The sequence below is a fragment of the Myotis yumanensis genome, unplaced genomic scaffold (assembly GCF_028538775.1).
Source record: "Myotis yumanensis isolate MYYU_CA2020_CCGP unplaced genomic scaffold, mMyoYum1.0.hap1 SCAF_9, whole genome shotgun sequence".
Classification (NCBI taxonomy): domain Eukaryota; kingdom Metazoa; phylum Chordata; class Mammalia; order Chiroptera; family Vespertilionidae; genus Myotis; species Myotis yumanensis.
Window position 1 is genome coordinate 38,694,036 of NW_027223760.1, and position 22,125 is coordinate 38,716,160.

Genomic DNA, 22,125 nt, shown 5'->3' on the forward strand with positions numbered 1-22,125 from the left:
TGCATTTTTTGGATTAGTTGTTGGTTGTTTGCATTCATCTCTGGGTGTTTGTTGTTTACATTTTTTGGATTAGTTCTTGGTTTTTTGGAGTTTTCTCCCCACATACATATATTTTTCCCCCTTCTTTATTCTTTTCTTTCTTTTCTCTTTTACATGTTTTCCTTTTCTCTATATAATTTTTGCACTCTTTTCTCTCCCCTAATTATCTTTTCTCTGGTGGTCACCTTTATTTGGGGTATTGGTATCATGAATACATTTGTGTTTGGTGCCCTGTGCATTGTGTTATGTCGTGTTGTATTTTGTGCCCTTAAGTCAACGCAGGAGAGAAAGAAAAATCACATACTCATATTAATCGATGCAGAAAAAGCATCTGACAAAATCCAACACCCTTTCTTGATAAAAACTCTCAGGAAAGTGGGAATAGAGGGATCATACCTTAACATAATAAAAGCCTTATATGACAAACCTACAGCCAACATAAGACTCAATGGGCAAATGCTAAACTCATTTCCCCTAGGAACAGAACAAGACAGGGATGCCTACTTTCACCACTCCTGTTTGATATAGTACTGGAAGTGCTAGCCATAGTGAACAGACAAGAAAAAAATAAAAGACATCCAAATTGGAGAAGAAGTAAAACTGTCCTTATTCACAGATGACATGATACTATACATAGAAAACTCCAAAGATTCCATAAAAAAACTACTAGATCTAATAAGTGAATTCGGCAATGTAGCAGGATACAAAATTAACACCCAGAAATCTATGGTCTTTTTATACGCCAATAATGAACTCACAGAAAGAGAAACGAAAAAAACAATCCCATTTACCATTGCACCAAAAAAATTAAGATACATAGGAATAAACTTAACTAAGGAAGTAAAAGACCAGTAATGGTAAAACTATAGGACATTGAAAAAAGAGATAGAGGAAGACATAAACAAATAAAAGAACATACCAACATACCAATCCATGAATTGGTAGACTCAACATCATTAAAATGTCCATACTATCCAAAGCAATCTACAGATTCAATGCAATCCCCATTAAAATACCAACGGCATATATCAAAGATCTAGAACAAACGCTCCAAAAATTCATCTGGAATAAGAAAAAGACCCCAAATAGCCACAGCAATGCTGAGAAAGAAGAACAAAGTTGGAGGGATCATAATACCAGATATCAAGCTATATTACCAAGCTACAGTTCTCAAAACTGCCTGGTACTGGCACAAGAATAGACATATAGACCAATGAAACAGAACAAAGAACCCAGAAATTGACCCAAGCCATTATGCTCAATTAATATTTGACAAAGGAGGCAAGAGCATAAATGGAGTCAAGACTGTCTCTTCAATAAATGGTGCTGGGAAATTTGGTCAGATATATGCAAAAAAAATGAAACTAGATCACCAACTTACACCCTACACAAAAACAAACTCAAAATGGCTAAAGGACTTAAATATAAGACAGGAAACCATAAAAATCCTACAAGACTCCATAGGCAGCAAAATCTCAGACATATGTCGTAGCAATATCTTTACCAATACAGCTTCTAGGGCAATAGAGATTAAGGAGAAAATAAGCAAATGGGACTACATCAAAATAAAAAACTTCTGCACAGCAAAAGAAACCATCAACAAAATAACAAGAAAGCCCACTGCATGGGAGAACATATTTGCCAATGATATTTCAGATAAGAGTTTAATCTCCAAAATTTACAGAGAACTCATACAACTTAACAAAAGGAAGATAAACGATCCAATCAAAAAATGGGCACAAGATCTAAATAGACACTTTTCGAAAGAGGACATACAGAAGGCCCAGAGACATATGAAAACATGCTCAAAGTCACTAATCATCCAAGAGTTGCAAATCAAAACAACGAGATTCCATGTATACCTATCAGAATTGCTATCATAAATCAACAAAGGACAAGTGCTGGCGAGGATGCAGAGAAAAAGGAACCCTCCTGCACTGCTGGTGGGAATGCAGACTGGTACAGCTACTGTGGAGAACAGTATGGAGTTTCCTCAAAAGTTAAAAATGGAACTCCCATTTGATCCAGTGATCCCATTGCTGGGAATATATCCCAAGAAACCAGAAACACCAATCAGAAAGGATATATACACCCCTAAGTTCATAGCAGTACAATTTACAGTAGCTAAGATTTGGAAACAGCCTAAGTGCCCATCAGTAGATGAGTGGATTAAAAAACTGTGGCACATCTACACAATGGAATACTACGCTGCTATAAAAAAGAAAGAACTTTTACCATTTGCAACAGTATGGATGGAACTGGAGAGCATTATGCTAAGCGAAATAAGCCAGTCAGAGAAAGATAAATATCACATGATCTCACTCACTTGTGGATTATAATGATCAACGTAATTTGATGAACAATAATAGATCCAGAGACAAATGGCAGGGGATGGGGGTGGTTAGAGAGCAACCAAAGGACTTGTATGCATGCATATTAGCATAACCAATGGACACGGACACTGGGGTGGTGGGGGCTTGCCCAGGGTGGGAATGGCTGGGGGGGAGTCAATTGGGGAAAAAGGAGACATATGTAAAACTTTAGACAATAAAAAAATAAAAAATAAATAAATAAAATAAAATGCATATGGGCAGGTGCTGACCAACTATACCACGATGACTCCTAATGAGTCATACCTTGTATAACTTCTCCCCTTGAGTCAAGCTACAGTATGTGACTTGCTACTAATAAACAGAATAATGCAAAGGTGGTGATGGTATGTCAGTCCAATAACTATGCTACATTATATGAGAGCTGTTTTATCAGATTGAAAAGAGAGACTCTGTTAGCAATGAAGAAGCAAACAACCATGTTTTGAATGACCAATGAAGAGATCCACGGGGAAGGAACTGCTGGTGGTTTCTAGGAGCTAAGGGCCTCGTTTCTGCATCAGTGAGCAACTGAATTTTTCCCCAAACCATCGGAGTTTGGAAGAGGATCTTGAACTCCAGAAAGGAATGCAGGCTGGCCTACAGTTTCATGGCAGCCTTGTGAGACTCTGAGCAGAGAGGACAGCTACGCATTCGTGTACAGAAACTGAGATAATATGTGTGTTTAGTTTTAAGGCCCTAATTTTGTGGTGATTTATTATGTAGCAATAGAAAACTATTGCACATGTGTATCCTTTCCTGGGTGCTCCAGATCCTTATGTTATGGAACTGAACAAACTACTCTCTATGAGGACCTAACAATGCTCTTTCCTCATATTGGCTTTTGGCTAGTTATCTTACTCTTTCAAGTCTTTGCTCAACTACAACATGTCAATGAGGCAAACCCTGAGAACATATTTCCCTTCACCAGCTCTGATTTTTTTTTTTAAAATAGCATTTATGATGTTCAAGTGTTTATATAATTTGCTTATTTACTATGGTCACTGTCTCTTCCAGTAGAATGCAGATCTTAGTCTCTGGTTCATTGATGTATCCTAAGCACCTGTAAGAGTGCCTGTCACATAATAATTGTTGGATAATATTTACTGAACTGAATTGAATTGCTTATTCCACATGAGCTCCTTAAAAGAACGTGCTGCTGATATTATTCTTTACATATCATAAGCCTTGGCATGTAATAGGCTCAATAAAATTCTAATGAGTGAATAAATAGCATCTCTGTGATATATTACAATGTTATTCTGTACTGGTTGACAAACAGCTACAGAGCATAACATGTTATATTTTCGCATTAATCAGTAAGGGCTTTGCCAGAATTTTAAAACCAGAATTTATTAATCTCTATTTTAGAAATTTTTAAAGAGAAGCATCTAAATTGTTTCATTCTAGTCTTTCAATTAAGCTAGAATTCAAAGCCTAGTTGTATTAGTTTTCTATTGCAGCTAAAACAAATTACCACCATTTTTGTGTCTTAAAACAACATAACTTTATTATTTAGAGTTCTGTAGATTTAAAGTCTAACATGGGTCTCAATGAGCTAAAATCAAGGTGTAGGGAAGAATGCAGTCATTTCTGGATATTCTAAGGAGAATCCACTTTCTTGCATTTTCCAGCTTCTAGAGACCAAATTCCTTGGCACATGGTCTCCTTCCTCTGTCTTCTAGGTCAGCAGTCATATCTGAGTACATCTCCCTCTGATGATAGCCGGGAATAGCTCTCTGCCCATGCAATTAGGCAGGGCATACCCAGACAATTCAGAAAATCTCCTCATCTCAATGTCTGTTACATTAATCATACCTGCAAAGTCTCTTTTTCCATGTAAAGTGTTGCGGATCAGGATGGAGAGAACTTCGAGGGCTACTATTCTGCCTACCATATTAGTGGAAGGACAAAATAAGCATACAACTAAGTAAAGTAAAACATATATGATTCACAGATTCACTTCAGAAATTCAGTTTCAAATATTTTTGTTCCAATTTACACTTCATATTCAACAATAAAACATTTCTCTCCTTTAAACAGATATTTATTTTTGTGTTCTTCGATTTGAACTTTTCCCAGTTCATTAGAAAGATTTTTTAAAAATGGCTTTCCTTGGGTTGCGGGCACATCCCCAGTAGGAGATGTGCAGGAGGCAGCTGATCGATGTTTCTCTCTCATCAATGTTTCTAACTCTCTATCTCTCTCCCTTCCTCTCTGTAAAAAAAATCAATAAAATATATTAAAAAAAAATAAAAATAAAAATGGCTTTCCACAAAAACTCCCCCAACAACTGACGGCTAGCTATAGACGTTCTTTGGGTAGTTATATAGAGAAGGCCTGGCTGTGAATTCTTCTCCTAGGGTTAAAGGTCACCAGGTATGTCTCAGGGAAGCTCAGCAGCACATGAAGAACAGGACATATTGTGGTTATTTCTTCTTTACAAATGTCTTTAGGCTACAAATTTTCTTACAATCATATAAGGGTTAAGGGTTAAATGAAGGCAACATGCAGGGATGATGTTTGACTGTAGTTGTTTTCTAGTCATGTAAGAAAATATCAGCGATCAATAGTAAATGAGCCAATGTTACAGAGCAAATCATGGCTGTTTCTCTTCCTGCTGACAGACACTATCTCATTGTTTGATATTCTGAAATCCTCCATATATGCCAATTGATTATGCAGAATCCATTTAAATTAAGGAAACAGGAGCATGTCAAAGAGATTCATATGTATTTCGTGAGTGGGGAAGACAGTTTGAACACAAATATAAGTCCCACAAATTTGAAATGTTCCAAGATTTAGTGATACATGAAAATTAAGGTGAAGTCCTACCCCATTTTTGGATCCTCATCTCTCCCCCCAAATTTTACCTCCCTCATTCCTAACTAAATACATGCTAAATAACATTAAAATATACCACATTCAAAGGTTAAATTCTTGCATAGCTAATTCACACACAAATCTAGTCTGTCCCAAGGGTTTTTGTCACCTTATAAAATGCATCTTGTTCACATATTAAGACTTGGTGTTAACTTGTGGATGGGTGAAATGGAGTGATATGACTCAAAGAAAGCAATGCCAATGCTAATGTTGAATGTCAATATATCAGCAATATCATCTTGACAATATATGGATGAAACTTTTAATTCATAGTAAAATGAGAAAAATATAAATGAGATTATCTTAACTTCATAAAAGAAAAGTTAAATGATGATGTAAAGTGATGATGGTAAATGAGGTAGTTATGTGGAAAAGATAAATGTTCAAGATGTGATATCTGACAGCAAGAATTTATATTCTGATTGTATCTCATACTAAATATCTATGTGATCTTAACTTACCTGTGCTTCTGCGCAAACACAGTGAAGGATAAGGGCAACTCATTCACTCATTTATTCAAGTAATATCTACTGAGTGACAACTTTGAGTGATGCTCTGTTCTAGGGACTGAGCATACAGCTATGAATAAATTATAGCGATATCATTGCCCTCCATAGAGCCTACATTTTTGCAATTCCTCATAGGTTAGTTATAATGGGGTAGATGTGATTCAATGACATACCTGGCAAAAGGTAAGCACTATAAAGAAATTTAATTAGCATCATTATATAATAATAAAGAGCTAATATGCTAATTAGACCGAGCAGCAGAACGACCATCCAGATGACCTTCCAGATGAAGCCAGGGCTGCAAGGGCTGGCAAGGGCTGCAAGGGCCGAGCCCCTTGCATGAATTTCCTGCATTGGGCCTCTAGTAGTAATAAATTTAGAAACCTAACAAATTGCACTTATTTGCATAAGTAGAATATTAAATAAATAAATGGTTAATTCAAGCAAGCTAGCAACACTAAAATTTATATGATCATTATATCAGACATTATGTGGTGTTTAAAAGAACATATTTCTGAACAGTAGCTTAAAGGAAAACAATTCTTTTTGAAATAATTTTTTTTCAGAAATAAGTCATTATTTATTTATTTAATATATATTTATTGATTTCAGAGAGAAAGGGAGAGAGAAACATCAATGATGAGAATCATTGATTGGCTGCTTCCTGCACACCCCCTACTGGGGATCTAGCCCACAACATGGTCATGTGCTCTGGCTGGGAATCAAACTGTGACCTCCTGGTTCATAGGTTGATGCTTAAACACTAAGCCACACCAGCCAGGCAGTCATATATTTATTTTTAATAAATTATATTTTAAAGGTAAAATTTAAATGAGAACATTTGTCTCTGGATTAGCAATCAATGTATGGGCTACCTTCTTTTTTTTTTTTTCTTTTCATATTGCCCTTTTTGCTTCTCTTCTACATGATCAAGCAGTCATCACACCATGATTTATGACCTTTCTTTTGACAATTCAACCATCATTCTACTCTGTTCCATTAATATTTCCTACTGTGAATATCCCTGTAGAATCCTTGGCAAATGCTCAGATGTTTCCAGATTCTGCTTTGGAAAGCAGTGAACCACAATGGTATTAAAAGTCAGTGACTTACAAAGGGATTTGTTCTTTACTCCTAAGAGAAGGGGAAGTCTAGACATTATCCTCAGAGTGACATTCATGCACAGCTTCCCACTGATAATAGTATAAATGGAAATGCACTGCTTCAGCTATTAAACTTTACATGGGATATTTTTGAGAGTTCTTTAAAAATCAAAACGCCTCGCTTAGCAGTTCAATAAGTGTGCCATTTCAAGAGATGTGACTGCCAAATTAGTTAGTTACTATGAAGGTGGTTATCTTGTAATGCTGCAGGAAACACATTTGGTCTTTAGTCACATTTGTGGCACACACTCCACATTTTCAAAGGACATACTACAGCCAACATTCCAACTTGGTACTCACCCAGATAAACAGAAGCTAACAAGAAGTATGAAACCATATACCATACTATATAAGAATTTTGGCAGAACACCACATGTATCCTTATATGAAAAAAGCATCATGACATTAAATCATCCTAAAGCTCTAACATCCATTCATAAGAATACTCTCATTCTTTCATCAGAAACCACATGTCATTCTGATTCATGTACAGTACTAAAAATATAAATTTGACAGAATGTGTCTGAACCTGACCCAGGCACTTAAATGTTTTCATAACTCCAGAAGCAAAGGAAAAACAAAAAGAAATGCCTTCACTATGCTGCACAGTCAGCTTTGAACAGATGCCCTGGATGTGAGGGGAAAGTGGCAAAGTTAAAATAGAAATGCTAATCCTATGGGAGCCCTTGTCTGCTGTTTTCAGTCCTTCCTAAAGATTAAAAAATAAATAAATAAAAAGGAGCAAGAAGCACAAAAATACCCACTGCCTAAATACCAAGAACCCCCCAAAAAGGCCAAAAAAAAAAAAGCCACAGAACATCACAAATACTACTAAAGGATAAAATAAATCACTGATTTTAAAATACTTTTTTTCAAGCTGTGATCTTTTTTAGAGGGTGGTGGTGATAACTGGATGAAAGAAGGTGAAGAGATTAACCAAATAACATATATGCATAGCCCATGAACACAGACAACAGTGTGGTGAAGGCCAGAGGGTGGGGTGGGGGTGAGGAACCTCTGTAATAGTGTCAACAATTAAAAATGATGTTTTAACAATAAAAAATAAAAATATTAAATATGAGAAGACAAAGTCCCTCCCTCCCTCCCTCCCTCCCTCCCTCCCTCCCTCCCTTCCTCCCTTCCTCCCTTCCTTCCAACTTTTTTCCTTTCTTCTTACCTTCCTGATATTTTATTTATCTACTAGATGCCCAGTGCATGAAATTTGTGCACTTGGGGCATGGGTTTCTCAGTCCGGGAGCCCTCTGGGGATGTCCGGCTTAGGCCCACTCTCTGCCATAAGTTGGACATCCTTAGCACTGCAGTGGAGGCAGGAGAGGCTCCTGCCACTGCCGCTGTGCTCGCCAGCTGTGAGCCCGGTTTTTGGCTGAGAGGTGTTCCCCCTGTGGGAGTACACTGGCCAACAGGGGGAAGCTCCTACATTGAGCGTCAGCCCCCTGGTGGTTCAGTCAATTTGCATATTAGCCTTTTATTATATAGGATGTATTATATCTCTATCTTGGTATCTGGCAGCACACAAAATATAATGAGGCAGTCCCATGAGAACAGAAGGCCAGATTATCAGCCTCTCAAACTCTGCCAGAGTAGTACACTGTAATGGGCTAATTGTAACAGTTACTAAGCATTGAGCCCACAGAGCTACCACGGAGTTTCTGTGGGCTCCTACAAGTGCGAGAATTTCATGCACTGGGGCTCTAGTTTATTTATATAACAGCTGAAGGGCTCTTCTGTACTTGAGGATTTGGAGATACCCAAGAAATATTATATCCTACCTAAGACATTTAGATATACAAACCTAAGAAATCCTAGGAATAGTGACTTATGCTTTCCTCAAGTTCCAGTTTAGAAAAGTACTTTATTTACTTTTAGCAAACAAGCACTGAGAATTCTCCTTTAAAGAAATTTTACCAGCAATTCAAGAACTACTTGGGCAGAATATAGTTTATACTGATATATTGGTTGTTAGAATTTCAGTAAATTGAAAGCACTATTTTTAAGTCGTAGTGTTGTCTGATATAACCATGAGAATAAGGTTCAGTGATTAAGTGAGTTACTATCTCTTCAGATAGATACTGTTGGGAGAAACATTTCCTATTAGAATACTCTTCAAGAGACTCGTGTGGCTTTGTAAGCGATCATTAGGAAGTTTCCCACTAAAATTAAAAACATATTCCTAAGTACTATTTTTCAAAATGACGCAAGTGTTTAAATACCAATGTAAAAAGTATATGTAAAGACGCCAGATACTGATGTGGTAAGAAAAGCCAAAGAACTTGTGTAAAAGCATGTTTCTTGCTGCCTTTTATCTGAATAAACACTGCTGCACAGTTTATAAGGACTTGGAAATTCCGTTCATGAAATTTACATATTTCATATAGAGTTACACGAAAAAACAGCCTGGTTATAACATCAGAGTCCACATTAAGACAGGTTTCAATGAGACATTAAGGGAGAGGTTGACTCTAAAATTACCACTTCACTTCAGGAAAAAATAAGTATTTTTTAAAGCAAACTCCACATTGAATGATCTGAGCCAAGGCTAAAAGCAACTCTATGTCGTCATTAATTTAGAGGCTACATCTTAGAAGAACACAGGATATATGAAAATGGTATTAGCTTTTGAGGTCAGTTACGGATTTATTTGATTACATGAACAGTAGCGATGGACAGTTATGATTTTCAATTCATCTTGACAAATAATTATTGAGCTTACCAGGTACTGTGGAATGACAGATAGAAAATATATGTCAAGGATAAATAGAACCTTGAGAGGAATGTGCAATAAGAACACAAATATGGAAGACTAGATTAAGCACTGGATAGAGGGTTTTAGAAGTGAATGAAGTATGGTGCCTGAAATGTTAATGGATCATACAATTTGTGTTTATCTAACAGTAAGTTGTAAATGCAAATAATGAGCTCAGAAAATTTCAATGACTAGAGATACACATTTGGGATTACAGGTTACTAGAACCAAATGAATGAATAAGATGGCCTAAGAATATGTAAAAAGAAGACCACGGAAATGCCCACACTCATGGGCAGGAGACATGCAGGCTAATGAAGGCAATTGAGAAGGAGCTTCCAGAGAAAAGAGGACTTTTGTAACTTGAGACTGAACCAAGTAAAGAGAGATTCTACAATGCCAAGTGATGCAAAGAGGAGACGGAGGCATTTTAATGATAAAGGCCATTGGATTTTCTTACCTTGGGAGCATGGAAGACCTTGGCAAAACCAGCGGTATAGCAGAGGTAGCAGTGGGTGAAGGTTAGGGCTAGTTTTATATCCTAGCATAAGGTTTCGAAGCCAAGAATTAAGTGGAGAATAAAATGTAAGAAAAATGAATTAGAATATAATTGATAAAGAATGGTCTTGACAATGTCAGGAGGGGATGAAATTAAAAGCAGAGTGGGAATTGGTTAGTCTGGAAGGAAGGATTATTCCTTGGGTACAGGTAAGCAACGAAAGGACAAGTGAAAACATAGATATGGCCAAGTATGGGAGAGGATGCCAAACAGTGTATGTCAGAAGCTTCTCAACCTCAGACCAGTATAAGCTGTAATTATATGAGAGTGAAAGATTCACAGCTGAGGTTTTAAGTATAAGAATAAACAAGGGTACAATAAGAACTTTATAAGAAAAGCAGACTTTGAAAATTATATTTAGCCACAAAATAGTATTCACATCTTACATTGACTGAAGTTTGAGTGCAATTTCTAACCTAGCTCGGAATACATATTCCACCATTACTTATCTTATAATGATGTTTACAGACAACTTTTATTGTATATCCATTTCTTAAACTAGTAGAGAAACAACCTAATTTCATGGACTAGTTCTAATATTGCAACAAGACAAGTAAATAGATTTCATCAATGCCTACACGGTAGTCAGGAATGTTAGATAAATATTAAGATGTTGTTAATTACTGCCTCACAGGCAACCTAGTTTCTTTAAAAAAATTGTTTTTTTTGAGTAGTGGTTCTCAAACTTTAGAGTGCATGAGATTTACCTGGAGGGCTTATTAAAACACAGATGGCTGGGTCTCCTCTCTGGAGTTCCTGGGTTGGAGCCTGAGAATTTGCATTTCTAACAAATTCTTGGGTGATACTAATTTTGCTCCTCTGGTCTGAAGACCACATTTTGAGAACCACTGCTATAAGGCTAGCCATTCAACAACATGTAGGTCTATAGGCAGGAGTATTTTCAATCAACTTGTCTATTGAAGTAAATTGACAAACTAGAATTCATGAATATATTAAAACAGTACCATCAATACTTTTTAAAAAATATCAGTATTTGGCTCATTAAGTTCACTTTCAAATGTTATCTAGAACAGACCAAATCTATCATTATCATTGAAAAATAAATCCATGTATTAATAAAAATGTCACAAAATTTGCTTTAGTTGGGAAATCACTTACCCATGCTTAAAATGTCTTCCTCTCTTCATTCGGGTCATTATCATTACATTTCACTATAATAAGTGCCAGGAACTATTCTAGGTGCTTTATTATATACGTACTCGTTTTCTACACACTGAAGTATAATTTGAGCTCAACTACTTACCTGTTCCAAGAAACAGGACATGGTATCTGCCATCAGCAGCATTCACTCGATCCACAGCTATCTTTGTGTACTTATAGTCAGTGCCTATCCGGACGATCAAGGGCCTTTTGTGGATCGGGTAGATGGAATTGTACATGAGAGGGTGGTTCCGAATGAAAGTGACAACATCATCTGGGAACTCCTTGGTGGTTCGCATATTGGGTGTAAATGCTCCTCCTGGGCACTAAAAATTTTTTTTAAAAACCAAGTTAATAAAATACGTACTTAGTTTCAGTAATGCTTAAAAGTCCTCAACTTTTCAAAATATTTAGCTTAAGTTATTTTAAGTGTATCTGCTGCCCACTGAGGAGTAAACAACACAACCATATATAGTACTATATAGTACCATCTGTAAAAAATGAATATACAAGGTGTATAATTTGATCATTTGAATGAGGCTAAGTCCACTCATTCTATCCTTTTTCTTTTCTGAGAGGAGCTGACAGCACTGCATATATAACTTTTCACCTTCCTCATCCATTACTTTTCTATTTCTTATTCTGTGCCAGATATAGTATTGTTAGAAAAAAAAATCATGTGGATATAATCAAATGCTGTTACTGGCTAAAATAAATCAGACTATCATTATCAAATTCAATCAGAACTCTAATGTGCAGGAATTTTATTCCATCTGATCCCTTCTCCCAAAAGAGTGTCCTCTGAAGTTGGAGCTTGGATTGGATGTGGTAAATTAAACCTGACAATTCCCCTCTGAAACCGTTGAAAAAGCCCCAGTGACTTCTATTAATCTTAGAATAAAATCCCAACAGCCTAGCATGGCCTGCAAGCCCCCGTGTGCCCGGCCCGCATCTACCACTCCCATCCCAGTTCTCGCTCTTCTGGAGCCTCAGGCATGCGGCCCTCCAGCACCTTGGCACTTGTTATTCCCCATCTGGAACACTCCACGCAAGTCCATGATTTTCTCTGTTACCTCATTCAGTTCTCAGTTGAAAAGTGTCTTCCTTCAAGGTGATGACACATATAAAAATAGCTCCCCTTCTCCATTTCCACTATCTCCTTAGCCTGCTTTATTTTGCTTCAGAGTCCTATTTGCCTAACTGTACATTAGCTGTGCGCATATATATATTTTAGAGAGGAAGGGAGAGAGAAACATCATTGTGAGAAAGAAACATCGATCAGTTGCCTCTTGTACACACCCTGACTGGGGATGGAACCCACAACCTGGGAATCGAACCTGTGACCCTTCGGTGTACAGGAGGACGCTCCAACTGAGCCACATCGGCCAGGACAGCTGCTTGGATTTTTATTGTCTGTTTCTCTCTCTGGAATGCAAGCTGTGTATTGGCCTTAACTGGATATATTTTGTTCATTGTTTCACCCTTGGACCTATGACAAATAGTACATATTTGACAAAGAGTAGTGAATTACTCTATTACATCTGGCATCTAATTTTGGTGCAGGGGCTGTAAGAAACAGGAACCTCTATTCTGGCTAAGAGGGGGAAGATGCAGAGAATCAGGTTCAAAGGGGCAGACAGAAAGCCAAAATGAGTTCTGAAAAAGGACTGCTGGACGGCTTCAGCAGTTCTGGGCAGGGAGCATGACAAGGGCTTCTGAGGAGAAAGAAGATTCCATTTATAGGGCACCCGAGGCCAAACTCAAGGGTAGCCTGGGAGCTGCTGTAACCTACTCACTAATAGAATCTGAGTGTTAAGTGATATGAGGAAAGCTGTTGGGTATAATTTTATTTGTCCTCATCTGAGGATCTGTTTATTGATTTTGGAGAGAGAGAGAGAGAGAGAGAGAGAGAGAGAGAGAGATATTAGAGAGAAACATTGATCAGTTGCCTCTGGTTTGCATTCCTACTGGGAATCAAACCCAAAACCTTTTTGGTGCACAGAACCCTGCTTCAACCAAATAAGCCACCCAGCCAGGGCAGTTACAACCATTTAACACAAACAGACATTATTTGTCTAACCCTATTAAACACTTGTCAATATCTCTACTTTCTGGAAAAAAACACACACAAAAAACATACTTTGTCATATTTTTCTTGAAAAGAAGACTACCGTTCTGGTTTTCATTTATCTTCTTTAAAGAGGTACAAGAAAAAAAGGGAAGCAATGCAGCAAGCTTCCTGACCAGTAACAGTGGGCACAGCATCTGTGGTAAACAGTAACAAACTGGAAAGTTACACCTTATCCAAAGGTGGCAATGAACACTCATTTCCAGCTGATTGCTTCTATGCAGGAATATAAGCCAAGGGCGGCCAGATTTCAACAGAAGATAGAAATGTGGAATTTTATGTGAAATCTTCCAAAATTTTAATGTTGACTCAATGAAAAAAAACACACACACAATTTTAGGGATTAAATAAAACATGGCAACCTCTAAGCTAGTCCTTGCAACAGCTATCCAATAATGTTAGTGCCTCTGGGCCAGTAGCACCAGACAGACCACCATCTGCAAGTAAGTCTCAGCAAATAACTAATTCGGCCATATTCATTTAGACTGAGTGATGCTGAATGCGATTTTTAGACTAACTTTGACCAGTTAACATTACTAGAACTTTTTACAGGGCCAGTAAATATAGTTCTCTTTTTTGTAGAAAGGCACAAGGAGCAATTAAATGACTTTACTAAGGAGAGATAATGAGACAAGTCATAAAACTAAGCCTCTTATTCGTTATCCCATTAACTAGACTTTCATCTGGGGTTCATATGCTTTTCTTCTGCAAAAAGAGGCATTATATTTAAATATGAATGTTTATAAATTACCCACAATGGAGACCAAATGAGGGTAAAGAATTTCATTTGAGGGTGTTCTAAACTGATGGATGTGTTCCATGCTTCTCAAAAAGTATAGAATTACGGGTGTTTTCTACCCTCATTCTTCATACAAAGTGGAAAAAGGGAAATACATTGCTCATGGAATGAATACATGGAAAGAACAAATGCATGGGCAATTTAAATAGTTCCAGACCTTCATAAAACACCACTAATTATGGTCTGGGAAGCTGAGTTGTCTCCTTAAACATTTGCAAGTGCTCTCATTTGTAAGTGCCAGAGAGATCCAAAGTTAGCACATATTACAATTTGCATAATTTCCAGTTAGCAATTATTTTCACGCGTGATCAAGTATTTAAATTATGTGTCTTATTTAGAGATTTTACTTCATGATCATTAAAACCCAGATAAAAATTATGTTGCGGTTGCTCAAAACCATAGTTATCAATTAGGTAATGCAAACAAATAAATTCAAATCAGTTATTTTATATTTTCTCAAATGTCTCCCATTTGGAACTTCTATTTATAATATTCACAATGAACTTCTTTCTTAGGAACAAGTGACTCCTAGGATAAGTTTACTTCAAAATCATAAAAGAATCCTTTTTGACAATAATTAATTTTTTCCATTGATTCATGACATAAACTCTACAGATAAGACAGAATAAATGACAATGATGGTGACCGGAACAAAAATCGATTACCCTTTGCAGACTCTCTATCTGAACTTGAGAGTTTGCTCAGGATAACACTGCCGAGTATAAATAAGATGCGATCAACTTAGCCCTCATCTTGTGTCTGTGAAAGCTTGTGTCTTGAAATCTAAAGATAATATAACATCCATGCGCTACCATAAAATAAAGCCTTTGCCCATTAATTAGGCTAGTATCTCATTCCTCAGAAGGATAATTTTACTCCACAAACAGTCATTAAGTGATTTTGGTTAAACTTCTCCTTTTAGTGTTTGTTTTTCTCCAGTTCTAGCTTTCTGTCTATCAAGCAGCGATAAGCACTCCTTTTCTGAGTAAAGACATTTTAAGTGTTTTGATTACTAAAGTGTTAGGTGAAATGCGGGGACAATAAGAATGCCATGTTAAGAAGTGTGAACAATTGTTGCCCTTACTTAATTTGTTCCTATTCCCAGGTATTACTGTGCATGGCTGACCTCTGATGTTCCTAAATGTTCTCCTAATCCTCACATCCATTCTACTAGTTTCCATCATTCATATATTCTATATTAATATGTCCATTCTCTGGGCAGCTTTTTATCCAAGAATCATTTTGATGTGCCCAGTAGAAAAATTAAGAATAAAAAGCTGCAATTGTCTTCTAGACACAAGTATTCTGGTAAGAAAGATGGACATAGACAAAGCAAAATAACAAGACACATAAAAGTAATTTAAGACAAATATAAAATAAACAAGAGAGCTTGATTCCTAATCAATTGCCATATATGTTTAAGAGTCATCTGTAATATTAAGGGGGACATCTGTAATGTTTCAACAATAAAGATAATTTTTTTTTAAAAAGAGTCAAAATTTTTAAACACATTTAGAATAGTGGAGAACTTAAGGCCGCTGGAGTCAGTGATGTGGTTTAGAGATAAGTAAACAAAGTCTGGGGCATTGTTGGGTCATGGAACACAAAGTGGAGGAAAGAAGTAACAGCTGAGGCTGAAAACAGCAGAAAATAAATGCAAAACTAGTCAGAGAAGGAGTTATTGGCATGGTCAAGGGGAGCTTGACCTAACACTTGAAAGATGAGTGGTAAATGGATAAATAGATAGAAACATTCCAGAATCTAGGCTAGTTACTAGCATTGGTCTATGAAACTTGTATTCTGAGGAAACTGACCTCATGTTTAGACCCTTGGTAATCTAGACCCTTTATTTAAAGCCCAAACAATTACATAAAGTCTTGCACTTAATGCACCAGCTGGCCCTCTTCTTCCTCACATTTCCCTCCACTTCCAAAAGAACCCTCTGCTCAGTCCTGCTAGGCCACGCAGAGCTTCCAGGGCTCACTTATTCTTTTCTTTCTTTGCCTTGTAATGTGTAGTGTAACCTTTGCTTGAGACATCCTTCCTTACCTACCCAACTAATTCATATCCAACTGCCCTTCAGAATGAGCTCAACTCATATATTTTTACATGCCTTCCCAAACAAGGCTGATGGACACTCGCTCCTCCAGACTGCAATATTTACTGTCTATTTCATTCATGTGTTTTTTGGTGTGAGGTTTTTTTCAATCTTCACCCGAGGATATGCTTTCTATTGATTTTAGATGGAGGGAGGGAGGGAGGGAGAAAGGGAGAGAGAGAGAGAGAGAGAGAGAGAACACGAACTCGATGTATCAATGTGAGAGAGAAATATTGATCAGTTGCTTCCCCTAAGTTCCCTTACCTGGGGTGGAAGCTGAAACCCAGTGAATGTGCTCTGACCAGGGAATCAAACCCATGACCTTCTGGTGCATGGGATAATGCTCCAACCAACTGAGCCATACCAGCCAGGGCTATTCATACATTGTGAATGAATTGAAAAAGTATGCAATTTGAATGTTCATGTCTACATGCCCTATGTGTTTAATATTATTATAAACTTTATTAATATTTTCAAACATCTCAGAGACATAGAAATACTTCTAACGTAAGAACAACAGGTCGATGCATGTTATCAATAAAAGTGCTAGCAATCAACTTCTCTTTTTCTTGCCAGCACTATGTGGCTTGAGACTCTTTTGCTCTACCAGATACCAGACCTGGTCAAAGCAACATGATTGAAAACGATGGTTCTGCTCCATTTCTAGTAAATAGATATTAAAACTGAACACTTTCATTAGGCTCTGCTTGAACAGGCTAGCATGTGCAAACACAATCTCTGCAGAAGCTCTGTACACATTGCAACGGGATCATGTAATATGTTAGCTCAGCCACAGAGAGAATCTGCAGTCTTTGGCAGCCCTCTGCAACATACCAAAGGTGTCTTGTTTCTTCCACAAACTTGAATTACTTATGGAACAACATTATGACACAATTGTCAGGCTTCTTCCTACTGACTTAGACTTGCTGGTGGGGCAGTTTGCTAACACAGCTCTCAGTCCTGTTTTAAATGAAGCACCTACAGGGAACATTACAACGAGGGTATAAGATTTCTGCCAGTGTCATTTCTTTAAGAATCCGGTTATATATTTATGAGGTTGACCTGGCAACTGGACTACTGTGTAGGGAAATAACGTATGGCGATCCTTCATTGGGAGGATTTCAGAGGCAACATTCTTAACCCGAGAGAAGAGGCAATGCTCTGGGTCACTTGGCTGTAGGTCTTCTGGCCCCATGAATGGGGTATGAAATCCTGGAAGCGCAGGGAAGAGACAGACACTGGCCACTCTGAGTCAGAGAGCTGACTCCGGGTGTGCTGTCCAGTAAAGGGTGGAGGGACCGGATCCTCAGGGAGGAATGCTTTCCTAGGAGGAGTTCCAGAGGTCGTTCCTCCACCCTGCCTCCTGATTCCCGAAGGCTCACTCATTTGACTTTTTTAATTTAAAAGAGCTGCTCTTTTCTCAGCACCAGATGTAAGAGAGCCCATTATAGAAATATGGCTCAAGGACTGATTACTCCCTTTTTTTCAGGGAGTCAGCTCCAGATGCTTGTTGTATAGCCCAGGCTTCTTCCACACTGCTTTAGAACAGGGAAAAGAAAATGCTCATTTTTGGAGCTTGGGAATAGTGAGAGTGGGACTGCTGGCAGGCTCTTGTAGTTTCACAGTAATTTACTGTTTTACTAAAAAGGGTTTCTCATCCCCACCTTTTATGTAGAATAATTGCTATCTGACGTGAGGGGTTCTCGAACTGTGATGCTCCGTGTCCCTTTGATCTGGGTGATGAGTCTGATGAGCCCCGGGACGAGGGAGGCTTCAGGGGGAAAAAAATTCCTGATTTGTAATATTTGCCAATTTCTATAGTGCAAATACTCCCACAATGCTGATTTCAAGTTATTAGCATGATGTCCTTACTTGAGACAAGGTGCCCTGTTCTGGTGAGCTGGTATAAGCTGCCCCCCCCCCCCCCCCCGCCTCCCCTCCGCCCCCCCCCATACATACTCATTGCAGCTCTGGGGCCATGAACCCTGATTAAAGTAGTGTGGCTAGCTTTTATTTGTTTTATTGATTTATCCAAGGGATTTCTCTTAAGGTATTGAGTTTACAAATCAATTGCTCCTGTACTATATCCCATGTGTGTGCTGTTCAAAGACAAATGGATAAAAGTATACACCACCAGCCCTGGCCGGTGTGGCTCAGTTAGTTGGAACGTTGTCCCATGTACTGGAAGGTGGTAGATTTGATTCCCAGTCAGGGCACATACCCTGGTCAACCTCATGTGGGTAGCAGCTGATCAATGTTTCTCTCTCTCTTTCTTTCTCAAAAACAATAAAATTTTTTTTTAAAGTATATGCAATAACAACCACCTCTAAATTTTCTGTATTATGGTGAAGCAATGACTTGGTCAACTTCAAATATCAAGTAATTCTCAAAAATGTGATTTATCTGTGAATACATTATCAGTGAGTCACCTGGAAATGCAAGAAATACAGTGAGTGAAAAATGAGCACTCTTGAGTTATAATGGAATTTGAAAGTTGCTCAATTCCCCCTATCTTATGTAATGTCTGCTTTTTATCCAACACTCCCTAAACTGAGGTATCTTAAGATGGATATATCTCTTGACTTCTTTTTCTATGTCATACAAAATAATTAAATGTTTTTATTTCCCCCCTTTTTTTTTGTTGAGCTATGAGCACCATAAAGAGGTAATTTAAAAGGAGATTATGAATTCTATGATAGGACTGTGTTGCCAGCAATAATTGAGTATGGTTTTTAAAATTTATTTTTTTCATGGATTAGTAGCAATGCTGAAAATCTTTCCAAAGTTAATTAAAAGTTAATTTGCTAATAAAATGATTAACCTTTATGGTTCCTAACAGGAAACCAAACTTGCGCCCTTTTATTTTGAATAAATAAGTTCTTTAAAGTCTTTGCAAATAATTTTTCCTATTGTAAAAAAATTGACTACAGTATAATTTAAGATGATAAAAAATAAGGGAGTAAATAATACATTGTAAATGAACTCTAATAGTTACACAAAAACAAAGTGGATCAACAATTGGTAAAAATGATGTAGAATGGATATCTGAAAGCATATTGGCAGAGGGAATTTCATATTCAAGTTAAAGAAAAAAACTCTTTAAAAGTAAATAATATTTTAACGACTATATTTTAATTTTGTCCATAAAATCATTCAATCATTCTTTACTTACATACACCCTATTTTATAATTTTGACTCTATTCTACGGAAGCACAGACATAGGAAAATGATATTTCTCTTGATGTCAATTGTGTAACATCTACATCTCCTCTCAGTCAGGACACTGTATGACTTTTTACAGAGACAGAAACTAATCAGGATTCTCGCGTGCAAGACAGCACTATTATGGGTCAAATAAAAAACTAACAGTAGGACTGTGGTCATTGTTGTCCTAGAAACATTTCAATTCCAATCTGCCAGTGCACTTTCTACAACTTTGCCTGAAAAAAGGTTAGTTTTAATGTACTCTTTGATATTATTAATATTGTAAGACTCAGATATATTTGTATGCCTTGAAACTTTATAGTTTGTAAATCGTTTGAATTGTAACATCACTTTCACTGTAATTATTTACTCACACATACCATGTTCTATCTATGAGAAATAACAACAATGACTTTTAAAATAAATATACCCCTTAAAATTGAAATATCTCTACATGATTTATCTCTAAATTAATTCTCACCTGGTTATTTCTTCGCTAAAATAGATGAGATTCCTTAATATAAAGAAGAGTTGTGAAAAGCGACTAGCATCCAAATTCTTAGGTTGCCACCAAAAGGTTAACACTTTCCAAGCTATGGTTTTTATGTCAATACAATTAGGAAAATATCTGTGCCCTGATACATAACCAGTGGCCTTGAAATCTAAGTAAGATTTATTAGTAATAGCATTTAGGAAAAAATGTAGAGTGTTATAACATATATGACATATTTGGAAAATCCCAAATCTGGGAAGCTGTGATCTGAAAATTTGTAACAAATATACCAGTAGGTCTATGGTTGTATTTAATGACTGTCAAACTGATTTACATTTTAAAATTCCATTTTTAAAAAAAGCAAAATAACAAAGAAACTTTTCTGGATACTTACAGTTCCAGGGCGAGGATATGGTATTCTACCCTGATAGGAAATCAGCTGATGATTTGGCCCTTCTTTGTGGGCAAAAGGACCATTAAACACAGTCTGTATATCAGATAAATGATACACGCACACTGCTGATCCTTTAAAAACTGAGCTAAAAAAAATGAAAACAGAAAGAGATCCATTTTCTGATTATTTTAATTTAAACACAATTTTAAAAATAGATGGCAAAGTTCATGATAAAAAGTTGATATAATTCTTCATGGAGAAGTTCAAGTTTATAGTACACATTGTAAAGCTAAAAAGCTTCTACTATTTTGAAATAAGACATTGATACATAAAGCATTAAGACATTTAATTCATTCATGAATGTAATAGACAATAAGTTATAGGAAAGTTCTTAATGTTTCTGTAATATAGTATATGTTAAAGAAGTATCTAACTAGTTTATGTTAGAAACAAAAAATTGATTTATTTAAAATATGAATTTGAATTCTAAATCACTATCAATACAGCCTATTATAATTTAACTGACAGAAACAAATTTCATTCATAAGAGAATATCATATCTCTTTGTCTTGACTTTTAATGTGAGAGTGTTCTTACAGGTTATCCGAAATAGTATTGGAAAAGTCTGAATCATCATTATTTATGTACTTTCCCTGCTAGTCACAGAAAAAAAGGGGATCTAAAAAGATTCATTAAGTTACCGTTAGTCAGTAAAATCCCATAAACTTAGATTGGATCCTTAATGAAAACCATTGGCATTGTCACTAAGGCAGATTGACTGAAACCAACTTTTCTCCAATTCACGTATTTCTCTTACATTAGATGCGTAATGGAAAACTTAGATGGCCAATGAAAACTTATATGCCCATTGAAAAAACAAGATATATTTTTAATTATTAGCATTAATAATCAGAAATGACCATTTAAATTTTTTAATCTTAAAGCTATTGGTATGGGAAAAACAGAAACTAGGAAAATATTTTTTTGAAACAAACATTTTCTTAAGAATTTGATTATTTTTTTCTTTGTTGAATTCTTTGCGGATTAAATCAAACTACTTTCTTTGTTAGAACAGAAGTTAAAACTATCCCAAAGGACATCTTTTTAGATATCTTAAGGGCAAATATAAATATGGTGTAAACCAGTATCCCTGCGGTTTTATTTCTCATTGAATGGCTATCGTTTGCAATCATATCATGTTTCCCTTACTAGAAAATACTACCAAAATCTCTAAATTTTCACGTTGTAGTTGATTGTCTAATGAAAGGGACCCGGTAGATTCTGCATTCCATGCTGGAATATTATATTGAATTCTGAGTAACATTCCTAATGTAAAATAAAATAAAAATGTGTACAGGAAATGGTGAGGATATGGTGAATATAATAATTGGGCTTAGGCATTCTAGAGAATTAGAAAACATCAAATATATTTTTAAATATATTTTCAAATATATTCAAATATATGAAATACTGCCACATAGAACATAAAAACAAGTTCAGCATTTTGCTAGTTTCTAAGTAATCACCTTAGATTGCTCTAGAAGTAAAAGTTGTTTAATAG

General features: G+C 36.5%; 1 protein-coding gene across 1 annotated transcript in view; it reads right to left on the reverse strand.

The window, feature by feature from the left end:
- The window catches only part of SEMA3C (semaphorin 3C), a 169,030-nt gene that overhangs the window by 40,574 nt on the left and 106,331 nt on the right, over positions 1 to 22,125 (reverse strand). Inside the window, exons 11-12 of the mRNA XM_070424142.1 lie at positions 20,565 to 20,709; positions 11,551 to 11,773 (exon numbers count right to left, since the gene is read on the reverse strand). Coding sequence (XP_070280243.1) covers positions 11,551 to 11,773; positions 20,565 to 20,709 — 368 coding nt within the window. The remainder of the gene's footprint in view (positions 1 to 11,550; positions 11,774 to 20,564; positions 20,710 to 22,125) is intronic.